The sequence below is a fragment of the Passer montanus genome, unplaced genomic scaffold (assembly GCF_014805655.1).
Source record: "Passer montanus isolate IOZ18808 unplaced genomic scaffold, ASM1480565v1 scaffold23, whole genome shotgun sequence".
NCBI lineage: Eukaryota > Metazoa > Chordata > Aves > Passeriformes > Passeridae > Passer > Passer montanus.
Window position 1 is genome coordinate 11777949 of NW_024366926.1, and position 16382 is coordinate 11794330.

The 16382-nt window shown below is 41.1% G+C and overlaps 1 protein-coding gene across 41 annotated transcripts in view; it reads right to left on the minus strand.

Moving 5' to 3' along the window:
• The window catches only part of ANK2 (ankyrin 2), a 282700-nt gene that overhangs the window by 26612 nt on the left and 239706 nt on the right, over positions 1 to 16382 (minus strand). For 21 of the 41 annotated variants that reach the window (XM_039710589.1, XM_039710587.1, XM_039710585.1 and 18 more), the window contains 10 exons: positions 13936 to 14160; positions 11116 to 11270; positions 10118 to 10329; positions 9078 to 9282; positions 8311 to 8407; positions 5855 to 6083; positions 4421 to 4546; positions 3490 to 3612; positions 2704 to 2733; positions 700 to 721 (listed from right to left, as the gene is read on the minus strand). In XM_039710589.1, the coding sequence (XP_039566523.1) occupies positions 700 to 721; positions 2704 to 2733; positions 3490 to 3612; positions 4421 to 4546; positions 5855 to 6083; positions 8311 to 8407; positions 9078 to 9282; positions 10118 to 10329; positions 11116 to 11270; positions 13936 to 14160 (1424 nt within the window). Of the gene's footprint in view, positions 1 to 699; positions 722 to 2703; positions 2734 to 3489; positions 3613 to 4420; positions 4547 to 5854; positions 6084 to 8310; positions 8408 to 9077; positions 9283 to 10117; positions 10330 to 11115; positions 11271 to 12469; positions 12569 to 13935; positions 14161 to 16382 lie in introns of all 41 variants that reach the window. The other 20 variants (XM_039710549.1, XM_039710551.1, XM_039710571.1 and 17 more) reach the window with 3 other exon arrangements.

The window sequence follows — 16382 nt, forward strand, 5'->3', positions numbered from 1 at the left end:
ACAGATCCAAGACATGGCTGCGTTTGGAAGCAGCTCTCGTTAGAGACACCTCTGTGTGCAGATTCATTTGATTTGCCCCTCCCATAAGGGAGACGTTTGCCAACCCCTCGCCCGTGGTCTCTCATGGTCACAGCCTGATTGTGCGTGTACAGAGCGTGTTTGTGCTGTGCCAAGCTGTCTGGCCAGATTTCCAGCCATATTTCACCACAGTAAAGGGTGGGGCAAGGGAGGGAGGGTTAAACAGGCTGATTCCTTCGGACAGTATCACTTTTTGGCATGGTTGTATTCCATGAGATTAACGAAATAGATTGGAGTCCTCATTAGGTTTTCATTAAAAGTGATACTGTCATCTGTCTCAAATATGAGGCAAGAAGGTGTGTCAACAAATGCAGAAAACAAAAAAAATGGAGGGATGAGCATTCATACAAAGCAAAATAGCAATAGCAGGTTCACTAGGGATGTCAAAGGAAAGTAAAGGCTTAGATGAACGGTTTTTAACTGTATTACTTGTTAATTTACATGTTAATTGTATTGAATTGGATAGCTGCTGAGATATTAACTTGGTTTTTATTACATTTTTAAAGTATTGATGTTATTAGCAATAGCAGTTAAAACTTAGCTTTCTTTCATGCTTATCTTTACTCTTAACATCTCTCATACAAATTGCATTATAACATTCTCAAGAAAAAAAAATCTTACTTTTTTCTGAAGTCATATCAACCTGGAAGAGGAAAAAAGCAGGAGATTTAAAACTTCAAATGTCATTGCTGTACAGAAGCCACAGGTGAAATGCTAGTTGTATGGAGACACATGGACTTAAATGGAACCAAGAATGCATTTAAAATAACAGTAAAAGCATGGCTTAACGTATTTAGGGTCTCTAATGCCAGGACAATGGCTGTTACTTCACGGCAGTTATGGTCAACAGAAGATGCAGAATGTTGCAGTGTATTTTCTTTAAATGCTCTTAGCAAGTGTAGAGGACCTAAACTTTTGCATTGCCAGGTGTTTGGTTGCATTATTCTTAATTTATTTCCTCCTGTCTAAAGCAAAATAGTCCAGTATGGTTACATGAAGGCATATGGTCCATCTGGAAGGCAGCCAGGAGGTTTCATGCATTGTGTTTCCTTGGACACCTCCATTCTGAGAGCATGAACTGCATTTTTGCCTCTGTGCTCAGTGATGATGAAATGCAGGTGCACCAATGATGGCAGAACTGCCCAAGGCACGACATGGGACTGGATACCACTAATAGCTATTGATACTTTAAATGGAAGCTGAGATGGCCCTCACAGGCTCCCTTTTTTTTTTTTCCAGAGTTATTTGTGTACAGATCATAAAACCCATACAATTTTACTGTCATTCAAAAGAAAACACAGTCCTTGTCAAAAAAGAATTGAACAAAACACAAACTCAGGCCATGAAAATTCAAGAAGCAAATTTTTGAGGTAGCTTTGTAATTTAAGTTTATTTCAGTTCTGCTAGCATTTGCCCACACCAGCACATGTTGTTTAAATTTGGCTATGGAAAAATATGCAAATTTAGAAGTAGCATTAAAGCTTTAATTTCCTATACAAATTTGTGGTAGGGGTAGGACAACTGTGAAGAATGCAAATCAGCTGTGCAGTACTGCTGGTACAAGATACCATGCATGGTAAAGCCCCCAAGGTTTTAGTGAGTGCTGAAAAGGTTTACATAGTTCAAACTATTCTTTATAGAGATAAATGCAATATGCTGCCTCAGTCAAGATGTTAGGAATCCTTTCCATGAGCTGATGCTGAACAGAAGGAAATCCCTGGCCACACGTGCATGTTCATACATGCCTGGCAATCCTTTAGGCTCACATAATTACATCTCACAGCCAGCAGTGTGTGTAACAGATCCATAATAGCCTGAATTCCTCTGATGCACACATTGCCCTACACTGCCTACCCTGCACCTCTGGCATGTCCTAGCCTCCCTCATTTTCAGCTCTTCCAGATCAGTCCAGATTTATGTCAGCATACAGATTAATACTTTAAACATATAAATTAATGAAGTCAACAAAAAAAAGTTTAAAATGCTTATAGCAATCAATGAGCTTGTCTTTTTGTGCTTTAGTTTCCTTCACAAAAATAAGGTCCTATTTGCCATAGGAGTGGTAACCATTCTTGTCATGATACTAGAGAACTGCAAGCCATGCCACAGACCTGCTGAATCTGTTGTGCAGTGCATGGGGAAGATGCCCACCATCTTTGGGGAGCTGGCTATTCTCACAGTGTTTCCAACAGCTGAACATCATCAAAATGTGAGGACGCTTTTCTAATGTTACTCATTTGTGTAGGGGACAGAGCTTAAGTAACATCCCTGAGTGCCAGAGCAGGGCTGGGAGCTCCAGGGGGAGCTGATACAATTTAGTAAGTGCTAAAGATGAAAATTCTAAACCTTTCACTTGTTACTTCTGGGTTAACACTGGTTCTGTACTGGATGTCCATCACCCAGCTCAGTAAACTGTAGCATCCAGCATACTGGATGTTATAAATGGAGAAGACTGGCCATTTTAACACAGGGGAAGTTCAACTCTGTCTATTCCCAAAGTGAGTCTGTGCAAGGCCCTATTCGCTGTGTTTGTAGCACAGAGCTAAGGATCAGTTCTGAGTTGTGTCTGTTAGTTGTGTTGGAGCAACATGTGTAGGCAAGAACATGCTGATTTAGCAACATTACCTCTTCTGGTTCTGGATCTGAATCTGATTCCTTTTGGTCCCAAAGTGCCGTGCAAAAAGAGAAGGGGGAAACAGAGCAGGCAAAAGGCAAATTTTTTTTTAGAAGAGAGTAGGAAAAAGTAACTTCCCACAACATTTAACAGAAAAGAGGAAAATGCAGCACATTTCTGCAGTTGATTTCTTATGAGAAAAAGCAGCAAAACTGAGCTGTCAATTTAAACACAAAAGGCTACAAAACCGAGCAAAATACAAACTGAAAAGTTAGACATGTAGTGATCCTTATTTGTACCAAAACTTTAAATATATACATGCTTTTTCACCCATAAATTAGCATATATAAACACTTAAAATATTCAAGAACTATTACTATTTAAAGTCACAAAAATGTTGAGATGCTCTGTTTTAAAATTATACTAAAACGCTATAATAAAGATTTCTAAAAATGCCAAGAAGAAAATGATCATCATTTTGGGCAAATACATCTCTAAAACACATGCAGCTTCTAATCTGACCAGAGAATAAACATAAACTGACACTTTCTAAGGAAACAAGTGTTTACTCTCTGAGGGCACTCCCACTCATCTCTTCTGAGTCCTCAGAAAATACCTGATGATGTCTTCAAACACTGGCATTAGGAGCACCAAACTCAAGACACCAAAAGCCCTTTTGTGGAATTTTTTCCTCTTTCAAACCCCTGCCCACAAATCTTTAACCCTGTTGGCCCTCCTCCTCATTTCCTCTTTGTATGATAATGCTGATGCCTACAGCTGGTATAATTTCACAGTACCTTTGTGTAAATGGGTAAAGTGATGTTTAAATTACATATGGCTTGATGAACGAGGCCTCTGGTAGATTTTGGCTCCTTCATGAATGATAATCGTCCGCAGGGCTCTTGAGTGCTATCTCGGACCTGGCACAGTGAAAACACACACATTTAACCCACTGCTCTGCTGTGTGACCTACTTGTGTCTCTCAAAAACTCTCCAGCAGGAGGAACCAGATGGGGAGAAAAAGTCCACGTAGGCAAAAATAATGTGTCTTCACTTTTTCCCCCTGTTGTTTGTAAATGTATGTACGGATGGATTTGTGTATTCAATATACATTGAATGTTGTTGGTGAAAAATTCAGCAGGGGGGAAAATCTGCAAAGCCAAAGGAAGGCAGTGGCACAGATGAAGTTGTAAATTAAAAAAAGCTTACAAAATATTGCTGGTAAGGAGGGAGAAAGTTTAAAATTTGTCTAGCAGCACAGAGCAAAGGTAACACAATGACCGAGTGGGTTGATTTTCTCCACTTACTGGAAGTTTCCATTCATAAATCATTTCTCTAAGAGTGTTATTTATATAATGGTAACAGTTTCCTCCTTTGTAGTGGGAATTTCCGGGTAGAAGGAAAAGTTTGTGGAAGAGGTTTCCAGTGCTCTCTAATCTCCCTCTCGGAAGAGATGGTGGCTCAGTGACAGCAGCCCTTCTGACCACAGTGGGTTAATGCATTACTTAATTTGAGAGGAATTACTTAATTTGAGAGGTTTTTACTTTGGCTTTTATTTTACAAATTTTCCTACTCATAAAAAAAAGTTTTTTAAATGGAGTAGTACAGTGATAAAATTGGGTTCCAGTTGGGAATTTATATCAATTAAATAGTTTGGCTTTCCTTCGTTCACAAAAAATATGGTGAAGCGATAACTTGAAATATCCAAAAAGGAGCCAGCAACATTACCTTAACAAACAGAGGAAGTCTATTTTCCTTGAAGGCAAAGAAACTGAATATATGATGCTGCCCACTCTTTGTGAGTGGCACCAGATTGCCAAAGCAGTCAACGTAGATGGGTTTTCCTTCTAACACCTGTTGGACAGGAAAAAAGGAAACAGTCAATTAATCCTTGTGAGGTGATAAGGATTGCTTCCTAAGGATAGCTCTGCAACAGTACAAATCAGTTTCTGGAATTGTTAAGACTTGTCAGCATTTACAAGATTTGTTATGCACAGTGACCTAAAATATGTGGAAACATTTCAGAGTATTAAATTCCAAAGAGACTAAATTGCTAATTTAGTAAAAATAGTGCAGTACTTTAAATACAACAGTACATTACTCAGTGTCATAAATCCGGGCAAACTCTTCAATCTAATTTTAATTTTGATTTTCCATTGACTCCAATTTTAGCATACTTTGCTAACCTCATCACCACAGTCAAAGAAATATTCTCTTCAACCATCAGAACTCAGAGTGTGGGTCTACTGAGTCCTACTGTTTATTTCAGCTGGATCTGTAGAGGCCTGAGAGCTTTTGAAAGACAGGCCTCAGATAAATACCCCTCTGAAATCTTTCTATAATGGCACCACTTGTATCTTCAGATTGCTGCTGTTATGGCCCCTCCACATGTTTGAGTATCAGATCAGCAGTTTGGGAAATGTTCCATACAAACTGCAAATCCACTTGTGGCTCATCCTTACTTTCCAAAAATTCAGCCTTGTCATTCAGTTTGATAAGCCCATATTTTATCTTGCTGATCTGCACAAGAGGTGCCTGTCAGAGCCTCAAGAACAGCAAGGACAATTCTTTTAAAGGTGGGATTCTCACAGAAAAGAAACAGAACTAAGCAGAATGTGCCACGTAAGTTAAAGCACCTTCAATTTGTCATCCCTTCTAGGGAAGCTGACAGAGCCAGAAAAACTGCATTTAGCAGGCAGTTTGCTGAATTCCACATAGGAAAGCTTTTGCCTGCTCAGCAACAGATTTAATGTATTTTTATTTTCGTAAAGCAGAATATTAATCAAACCTGCTACTTGAACTTCTTGGTATGTGAACGTGCTGACAAACTGTGACCCCTGTCAGCTGCCTTTCTGGCTAGCGATGTGCATTTCTGGGGTTGCTGGAAGCCAGGATTTAGCCATCGATTTTGGCTCTGACCCTCTCCCTCTAGCCCTGTGGGCTGAGCTTCTCAGTTCCCTCTGGGAAGAGGGTTTCCTCACTACTTTTTCCTTACTCCTGACACAAGTCCAAGTTTCCATCTTATCATGGCTGTTGACACTGCATCGTGACAGTACTTGTAGACATATTATTTTTCAGTCCTTGTGGCAGAGGGAAGGTGGAAAATACTAGTTTAAAAGCAGTCACTAGAAAATAGAGAAAACTGAAAGTTTTGCACAGTACCTCTACGTCTCTGCTTCTGGCAACTTCAGCAAAGTTTTCTTGTTGTTCTAGAGTTTTATCCACCTTGTCATCTGTCATGCAGAAACATCTTAACCGTGCTTCAATGGGATCATGAGATTTGGCAAACACCACAAATTTGGCCATGTAGGGAACACAGATAATTTCTCTGTACACTTGGGAAGCAAAAGTAACAGATTCTTGTGTCTGACGACAGTCTATCAGCCAAAACCTGTAAAAGAAAATGAAGAGTTGTGCCATCAGCAGAGAAGGATTTAAGAAAGGAAATTCTGTGTTTTGCCATCCTGGTAGCATTACCAGGAAACCAGAGCAATGGGAGATAACAAGTCAGAGGAGCAGAAAAATCATTATCACTTTTGGGTTTTGTCTCCCACTCAACTTAAAGGAAATAGCAGTCAATTCCTTCCATTCAACAGCAAAGCCTGAGGTCTTTAGGTGAACATAAATGACTTTGTTCACTGTGCAAAGCTGCATGCAAAATCAGAAATTATTCCTATGTGAATTTAGTCACCAAGCATTTTCCAAGGAATAACACATCCTGCCTTCTTTCCCAGCTACCACTTGAGTTTCTCTGGAGCTGATGCCATTTCTTTTCAATAAAATCCACTGTGTGGGTGGAAAGCTCAAGTTTCCCAGCTGGCGGATGAAGGCGGAAGTCAGGAGAGGTCAGAGGCAGCTCAAAAGCTGCTCTGATCTATAGGGATGCTATTCCTCATGGTGGATTACATGGCATTATAACCCCAAAGCACACCTTTGGAGTGTGGCTGCTCTGCACTTACTCATCTGCTGCTGAAGAACAGCAAATCCCATGCTGTGCTCATCTTAAGAATGCTTTACAAACATACTGCTCAAAGCCCCAGGCTGCTGACTTTTGCAAGAGGGAAGGCATGTGTGCTACAGAAAGGCTCTGCACACTGATCCTTTCCTTTTCCTGCGTGGGAGAACTATGCTGGGCTGGACTACAACTGGCGAGGCCACATCCTCTGAGAAACCACCAGATGCCTCAATGATTTGCTGTCAACCACCAGGGGCTAAGAAGCCCCAACAGATATTAAGTCTTTTAAAAGCTACAGCTCAGGAAATGGGAAACAAACACTGTGCCTCCAAGTCTTCAGTGTAATTCACATGGCAAGTATATCTCTTTCCCAAGCTCATCTTGGACAGAATTGGTTTCAGGACGGTAAAACTGTTGTCCATCATCAATGCTTAATTAGACGTAAAAAAATTACTGTGAATAGCAAGAAGTCAGAAATTAGATTAAAAATCCCCTTTTTAAACTGTACCAGCATTTCAAATCATTTCTGGGACAAAGTAGGTAGTTTAACATTCATTTAGATTAAAAAGAAGAGGCAGAACCCATTAAAATCTCTCCATGGGACCCCCTGCCTGTATCACAGAACATTAACAATAGTAATCAATTTTCATGGCATCATCAGGATTAAGAAAGATTTACTACAAATAAGAACTGTAGGACCATAAAGTGTCACCCTCATTCTGGATATCACATGCAGTCCCCCTGCTGCTGGGGACTTGACAGTTTTAGGGATTTGGACCTCTCAAACTCTGTGTCTTGTTTCCACAGTGGTTCTTGAATTAGCCTTTAATTCCTGCCTTTGCACAGACCTCTGCAGCAGCAGCACTGAGATGAATGCGCTGTAAGATCCCCCTCTCGTGGCCACTGCTGCTGCAGTGCAATGTTCAGTTGCACCAAACAGAAACGTGCATCAGCAAAGCAGCAGCAGGAAAACAGCCTGCTCTGAACTGAGAAAGGATAAAAAACTAATACTTTATATCACCTCATGTTAATCTGGACGCTGGACTGCAAGAGCTGATCTCATTTCAACACTGAATACTATTTCAATAAATAACAAACCTAATTAACAGCAATATCTGCCCCAGATACTGAATGTTTGCACTGAATTCCATGGGCAAGTTATCCATGATTTTTTAAACTGTTTGCTGAAGTACAGAGCCTAGATGAAATACTTTCCAGGTCACAGACTGCATCTCCTGTTACAAAGGAGGAGATTTTTGGGCATTTCTGTGATATGCATCATGGACACAAACTAAAATACATACGTGCATTCATATATATTACTCTTTTTTTAAATGAAAATCTGTTTTCAGTAAGAGAGCAGTTCAATCTCATCACAAGAACAGGTGTATGGAAGAGATGCTTCTAGACCCCAGTTTGGCACACCTGGAGTCAGTTTCTGCCTGACTTCTCAGTTTGGGATATTCCAGAAGTAATAGCTCTTACAAGATGTATAGTGAGGTACCCAAATAAGGGATTTCTGTTTCCATGGAAATTTGAATAATAATCAATACCTCTGTTCATTCTACTCTCCAAACTAAAATCATTTAACAGAAATATTTGTGGAACAAAGGCATGTATCTGATAGTATTCCTGTAAAAGTGCTGTTTGGTTGTGTAGGTACCTGGCAGACACGTTTGTTGTGAAGGAGACACATTCATTAACAAATGTCAGTGGTGTTGTCCCAGTGATGTCTTCCCATTGGGCAGGGGTGGTTCCTCCTGAAATGATAGAGGTTTAAAAATAAAACCAAAACCAAGTCTGCAACTTTTTTGCTGCTAAGAAATTCTTTACAGTTTTTAATTGCTGTGAAACAAGTAATAAGCCCAGGTATACTTTCTCCTTGGGTCTACGGTATCCCACTGATGCTTGTAGGACTGGATGGGCTTACCCTGATAATACCGAGTACCCAAATGCTTTTTAAGTGATGAGCCCTGTAGCACAGGATTAAGTTAATTAATTAAATTAAACACTTGCAGCTCATTTCTGTCTTAATGGAGACTGAAGGAGATGCTAATCACTTTGGAGATATGGCAAGTCAAGTGTTTAACTGCAGTATTTTCCTCCTAAGTATACTGCAACAGTAAGTCTGCAGCACGCTTACTCTGCCAGGCAGAGGTATGTTGGTTCTCAAGAAACAAACTGTAAGGAAAATGCAAAAAACCACCAAACCCCAAGTCTGTGATTATATTACACATCTCTTGTTAGTGCAAACAACAACTGTTGTTTCTGGTATAAAGGAATTGTTTGGAAAGCAGCTTATTTTCACAGTTTCTTGCCCCAGTCAGGTTCCCATGCAGCTTTCCCTGGGTGTAATCAGTTCAGCCTTTCCAGCCCCCGGGGACTGACAGTTTTAGGAAGCACATGGAGAGCCCAGGACTGGCATCCTACCTGTTATGCTGCATAGTAACCTCAGAGTGGGCGTGTCACCTCCGTAGCCATTCATGAGCCCGTCGCTGGAGGCCTTGGGCACGGGAATCGTCATCGTGATGGGCTTGTGGAATTTCCTTCTCCTGGGCTCCAGAGTGACTATGGGACTGAAGGTAGCCTTGTTGCCCAAAATCTTCTTTGTAAGTTCAGTGTGCATAGGTTGAGCCTTTCCAAAGCAAGGGGAAATAACAGAGCAGTTACTTGAAAACAGTTTAATGATGTGTAAAGAACTGGATCTGTGTATTGCCCACAAACCCCTCAACTTTTCAAATAGCACAATTTCCCATAAAAATCTGCAGACAGAAGAACTGATTGCCCATGAGAAGGGGACACCTCACTTTTTTTACTTTCCCATGCCTGCCTCTTCTTCCTATCTCCCTTCTTGTTGTTTATCAGATTTTTACAGCATTAATTTAAACTCACTTAACCAGTTGCAAATGATAACCTGGTTGCTTTTTTCCCCTGAGAACAAACTCTGGCTGTTTTACAGTGCTACTCAGCTAGTGCCAGGAGATTTAAACAACCACAGTTTCCTGAACAAGGTAAATCATGGATGCATGCAGCAGGAGGACAGGATGGAGACAGAAGAAAGACTTCCCTCTCTGTGGGAAGTGAATTTTATACTGGTTCATTCACACTGAAAATCTGTACATTTAGTAATAGTGTAGCATGTTTAATTATTACAGCACTTTGTACTTCTCTGATGCCTTTCATAAGAAGTATTTAGGAAATTCTATGACCTACACTAATATCAGCATCATCACCAAAATTTCTTCCCAAAGTTATACAGACAGTTAATAGACAAGACTCTGAATTAACTGGAAAACCCAATGCTTTATGACTTGTTTTGCCTTTTGTATGGATTTTTTTCTTTTACTACTTTTACTGGAAGTGTTGCAGAGAACACACAACACGACAAGCTGGACGTGCTGGTTGTCCATTCAGAAAAGGTGATCTGTGACCAAAAATAAAACCAAAACTCTGTGAATGCTTCACTGTACCTGGAGGCCAACGCGAATTCTCTTGGTGAGTGCCCCTTCTGGGAAGACTGCCTGCACCTGTGGGACCACGGTGCTGCTCAGCACCCCTCCCTCGGGCCCGATGAGGTTGCTGTCCTGCTTGATGCGGGACACCACTGCGAAGTACTGAGGGAAATCCCGGGTGATGATGCGGCAGATCCGCTTCTTCTCGAGCTCCTCTGGAGTGTCAAGTACTGAGGGCAGAAGAGGGGATGGTCAGAAGAGCAGAGTTTCATAGAAACAGTACAGCCACCTTCAAAATGCACTCAAGCTTTTCACATTTGGTGCAACTTACACAAAGTATTCTGCCTAGAAATAATAGGAAAAGGAAACACACCCCTGTGTTCAGCTAAACCAGAGCAATCAAGAAAGAACAGGCAGACAGATTAAGCCATGAACTGAAGGCAGCAAACAGAAGACACTGGCAACACCTCAAAACCAGCAGCCAAACAAGCAAAGGGATAGGTTCCAGCCCCTTCTCTCTCACCTATTTACAATGTCCTGAACTAGCATCAACAAAGCAAAACTTCAAAACACTATCAAAATATGAGTTCAGTTTTAACACTGTGAGTTGTCTTGTTTACTTTGGGATTTGTGAAGTCTTTTGGAAAAAAACCCAACAAATTAATAACAACTTTTGCAGCTCCTAGACAGCCTGAGGCCATTCTGTTCTCTCAGAAAGCAAGAGTAACCATGACTGACATTTCCTCCCACGCATGGAGCTGCTCCGAAAGGATCAGTATGATAATTGCCTTGTTTTGGAGAGCTGTTTGCTGTGGAAGCTTTTTGTTTAATACTACAAGAAGGAACAGGAGAAAACACAAGCCTGGAGTCTATTGTCAGCTTCATGATGGGCGACATCCTGCCCTGCTGCTTCAGCAGCCCATGCAAAGGAAGTGAGCACCATGGTAAAGGCTGCTACAGCCAGGGTACAGAAGGAACACAGGAGCAGAGTTAAGACACCAAGTGTCCCTGGATACCTTCATCCATCCCATTCAGGATTTCGTTCAGTTCATCCTCAGTGTATTCACAGAAATGCTCCTTCCAGCTGTCCCCGTTCTCGCTGCGCAGGATCACCAGCTCTCTCTCCTTGCCACGCAGGGCAGCAAAATGGGGAATCTCCACAATCACGGGCCTGGCACAGCAACACAGCACATTAAAGGCACCCAGGAGAGAGGAAGAAACAGGATTAACAGCAACTCGATTCAGTCTGCTACAAAGTGACCTGGAATTCTACCTATTTGGCTGGAATACGTTGGCATAATCCTAAACTAGTAGGTCACTAACACAGACTAGATTGTTACAGGGACCCAGTAAGTGCTGAAGGACAGATGAAAAAGTGCATTCACCTCTTTCCACAGTGTGAATGAGATTTGGTAAGGTAACAGTGTTTATCTGAAAATTTGATGACTGTTTTTGCAAATCCATCAAAAACTCATGCTCATTTTATTTCTCACTACTGTCTGGGTTAACCTGTGCAACTTCATTTCAAAGAGAATCTACTGTAATGTATAGGAATAGTGGGACAAATTCTGATCTCAGTTATACTAGTGCAAATCAGAATAATTTCATTGCAATCCAGAGGCAATTGTGTCCTGTGCCAATTTCACTTTGTAATTCCATATATTCCAATGAATTTATTCCTGATTTACACCCTGGGAGAGATACAGGAAGTCTGAGGAGATTAATTGGGTTACTACTGCAGTATAAGAGATAAGAATTTGCCTTGTTGCCTTGAAAGTCAACATCTGCACTCATATATATATATACACACACATATACAACACATGTGTACATATAATATATCTGTATTGAGATATACATACATACTCTTAGAAATAACCCAGAAGATATAAAAATATTAGTAGATAGATACACTTCTCTAATTAGAGGACTCACACAGGTTACCAGGTATGTAGTAAATGCCATGTGTTCTATCACACTGGTGGTATCCAACATACAACTTACTGACTGATAAGTCCTTGATACAAAAAAAGTTTAAAATTTACAGTAGATTCTTCTTTTTTTTTTTTTTTTTTGTGGTCCCAATCCAGGTTGCTTTGCTACAGACATCAAGCACAGAACTAGGAAGATTTCATGCCAAAACAAAAATGAAGGCCACAGTACTTGAAGAAAAAGATACAAACATACCACCAAAACAAAACCACAAACCACAAAGGTTGAAAAATGGTCCACTAAGGGTTAAGTGTACAAAATTTCAAATGATAGAAAGGGACAATATCATGGGCATAATGACATAAAAAAATCATATTGCAGAAGGAGGAGAAGAATGGGGAGGTCAGCATCCATCAATTTGTTTCAAGTCTCTCCTACCCAAGGAATTTGGTCCCAGGAGGCCCCAGCTGAAGGATTCGGCTGACCAAGCTTTCTCCCTCATTAAGTGGGGGAGGAGCCGTAGGCAGATGAAGTTTACTGAGTACATCCAAAGCAGCAGTGAAAGAAAGAACATAAATAAACTTTATGTATTTTTTGTGCCAGAACGCCAGTGCCACTGTCTGGTCCACAGAGTGGAATTAGGCTGTACACTGAATAAGGTTCCGTCCTAGCCACGACAATTTGGTGACCCAAATCAGAAAATCAGATTCGTTAATTTAGGATCTTTCCTTTCTCATGGGGGTTTTGGCCGTGTGCTCAATGGGAGCAGAATCTGGACCTTAGAATGCACCCCTGCAAACAGTACAGTGATTTTCTGATCTCACTGCCAGCACAACACCTTGGAAAACACTTCCAGGAAGGGCACAAAGATCTGAGAATGAATAAACTACACTATATACCTGTCTTGCAGGGGAGCCACTCTCATCAGATAGGAAAACCATTAAAAAAGAATGGGAGACATACTTAAAATCCATTTGTGTGTGACAAAGATAATGGCAAGACTGAATGTGACAGCACAGTATTTCTTCTGCTCTTTACATTTCTTTCTCCTTCTTTTTAGAAATGACCAAGATGTGAAAAGAATAAGTGGTAGCACTAACAAAGATGGTGACTCTGATGACTGCCTGTTATAAATGGATTTTAAAGCAACTGAGTTGTTTCCAAATGGATTTAAACTATTGGTGTTTCCAGCCACTTTTTTTACAGTTTCTGAATGAAGTTTTTTACTGCATTGGAAGGGGTTCCTTCAATCATCCACTTTTGGATGTCACAGTTGATAGGGAGAATAGCTGGTAAAACTAATTTTCAAAAGTGCAGATAACTGCTGCTTTCAGCTGAATATTGCTAAAATGAGCTCAGCAGCAGACACAAATCTGATCTTTCTATGGGCTTCACAGGACAGGAAGAAAGAAACGGCCAAGAAAATCCAGAGTTGTCCGACTGTTTAATTTAGCAATTTCAACCCCAGAAAAATCAACAGCGCTGTGCTTCCCAGATAGACCAAATATCCGATACCACAACCCAAGACTCTAAAATAAGCTTCTCTACCTTGTGTTGTGTAAGTAGCAGGCTTCACATTTGGGGGTTAGATCAGCGCAGTGCTATTAATTTTTTTAATATAGCACGAGCTGCCTTTTCTAGCTGCAGAAGTCTTTTCCCACTCCAATATCACAACACCGAGCAGCAGTCATACCCAAGGAAGCACATTAACCACAGCGCTGATGTTTGAAACAGCCGTGTTGAACAAAAACGTAAAAGCTCTGCGACTCGTTCCCTGACAGCTGCACTGCTCGCTGCCACACGCTACAGAGATCCTTCCCAGTTCAATTTGCCAAAGGAACCGTTTCAGTGCAAACGCAGGAACAGGCTGAAGGTTTCCCTCCGGGCCACGCGGCCCCCCTTACCCAAGGAACTGAGCCCCAGAGGGTCCCACTTCGATGAGGCGGCTGGCCAGCCCTTCTCCCTCCACCATGGGCGGCATGGTGGCCAGCCTGTGGCGCTTCACCAGGCGGCACGTCACGCGCGTCGGCGCCGTGCACTTGCGCGGGGGGATGATGATGCGCAGCCCGTTGTGCCGGCAGCCCCGCATGGCGCCGCCGCGAGCGTCCACCATGAAACTCACCAGGAAGCTGCAAAATCAGGGCACACAGTGAGATCCAGAGCACAGCACCAGCTCCCTCGGTCACGTCGCGCATACGTACAAACGACGTATGTAAATAGAGCTCTTGCTCAAGAGGTACAATGAGAAAAGGCCTTTCTCCCACGTGAAGCACCAAATCATGCTGAGTTCATTATTAATTAAACTGGCAACTGCTACCCAATAGGTCTTCACAGAAAGTCTTATGTCACAGGGCTGCTGTTGGTAAAATATCAGCAGACACTAATAAATGTGAACACGTGTACCTGTTGCAAAGTGCAAATATCACTACTCTGTACCTGCAAGAAGCTGCATTTAAAGTTGGCACTCTTTAAATACTTCACAAGCAAATACATCTTATTTTTAAAAAAAGTATTTATGATTCAAAAATATAAAGCCAATTCTGATTGGATGACTCAGGTTTTTTTGGTTGATTTTTTTTTTTTTTAGATTCTCAATACAATTTTCTAGCTATTTGATAAACTATATTTTCTAAGAAAAATGGGTTTGGATATTGAAAAAATAATCAAATTTCATTCTGGAATGCATTAATACAATTCATGCTCCATCAGTGGGGTTATCACCTATTTATATTAAAAACCCCAAAAGGTTGTTATGGTTTGAAGGTAAATTTATGCTTTGGTCAGATGAGAAGAGCTAGAGTCACTATTTAGGTTTATTTATGGATTTTGGGTTTTCTGTGTTACCTTGCACAGCAATACAATGGGAAAATTTAGAGATGCAGAAAGCCATCTACAGGGAGCTTACTTCTAGCACAAGGTAAATAATTGATTCCTTTTTCTTTAAAAGGGAGAAAAACATTTCATTTTGTTTGGAACTTCTCTTGTGCTGAGTTTTTTGTAGTTCCACATATACCAACAGGTCAATTTTGACAGAATGGGGACATTCTTGGGAAAGGTATAGAACTACTTCCAATATTTTTTTTTAATTTTTTTTACTGTTTGATTACAGGATCATGCCTGATGTGGGATGATAATGCCAGGTTGCTGGAAGTGAAAATAAGAGTAGATGAGACAGAACGGTGTCAGGCCTACTTCTAGCCACTAATATAGAACCAGCACAATGGGGAGTCGCAGAAATGCTACTGAAGGACCTGCAATAGAGAAAAGCCCTTATAACAGGAGTAACAAATACAGGGATTTTTCCACTGCCCCCTTGACCGTTCTGTGCAACAAACATTGCATCCATTCATTGTCCACACAGCTACAAGAATTCCACATGCTGTAAAAACACAACACTCGACACACCGTGCAGGTCAGAGATGGACGATGGGAAGGAGCCACAAGCGCCAGTCGGAAGCACACCATGCACCACGGATGCCAGTCTGTCTCACACATGCAGGCTCCTAGTCTACTGCCATTCAGATACCTCTAGGCTTTGCTTAGGGTAAAACTCTGGGTAGTACAACCATTAGCTCATTCCTTAGAGGTTGGTGTTTCTGTGGTTTTAACAAGGGGGAAAAAAAGAAAATGAAAACATTTTACAGCTTCGATTGTCTGGGGATTTGTTGAGAAAAATGGGAGCTTCCTTCACAAAATACATTCTTTTGTACATATTAGAGCACAGGTGAAAGAAGAGCTTAAGAGACACTAAATGCCCAATTGTTGCACTAATGCTCTTGCGCTGCAATTGCCCCTGAAGTACATGAAGGAGTGTTATCAAAACGGTTCTGTGTGGTTTTTCAGAGAACGTGTCCAAGTCTCCAGTACAATGGGTGTGTTTGAGGCAGCCAATGACAGTGCTGGAAGAAGAGTTTCTCATTTTAAAGCTACTGCTAAGAGCAACACAAACACTCCCCCCACCACAACTCCCAGCAGCTAATGAGAGCTCTGAATGAAAGCAGCATTCACATTTCTCATCGTGCAAGCTGTCATAAACACAATATCTAGGATTCAGTTATTTTCATTATTGACATAATACTCAGGATTGCATTCTTTAACATCAGGATCACCTTTTTTTGCTGTCCATCATTAAAATATTAGTGCTGAGTCACCAGCTGTCCCAGGTTCTCCTTAGCTTATCTCCCTACTTGCCTCAGCAATGCCAAACTATATAAATGTTCACTGATAGAACACAGACACATCAAAGGTGAGGATCCAAACCAAATAACCTCCCTTCTGACCCTTGTGGGTTCTTTTTTTAGTATGGTTGCACCTCCTTCTTTCAGTTTGAGTTTACTGAATGTGCCTGGTG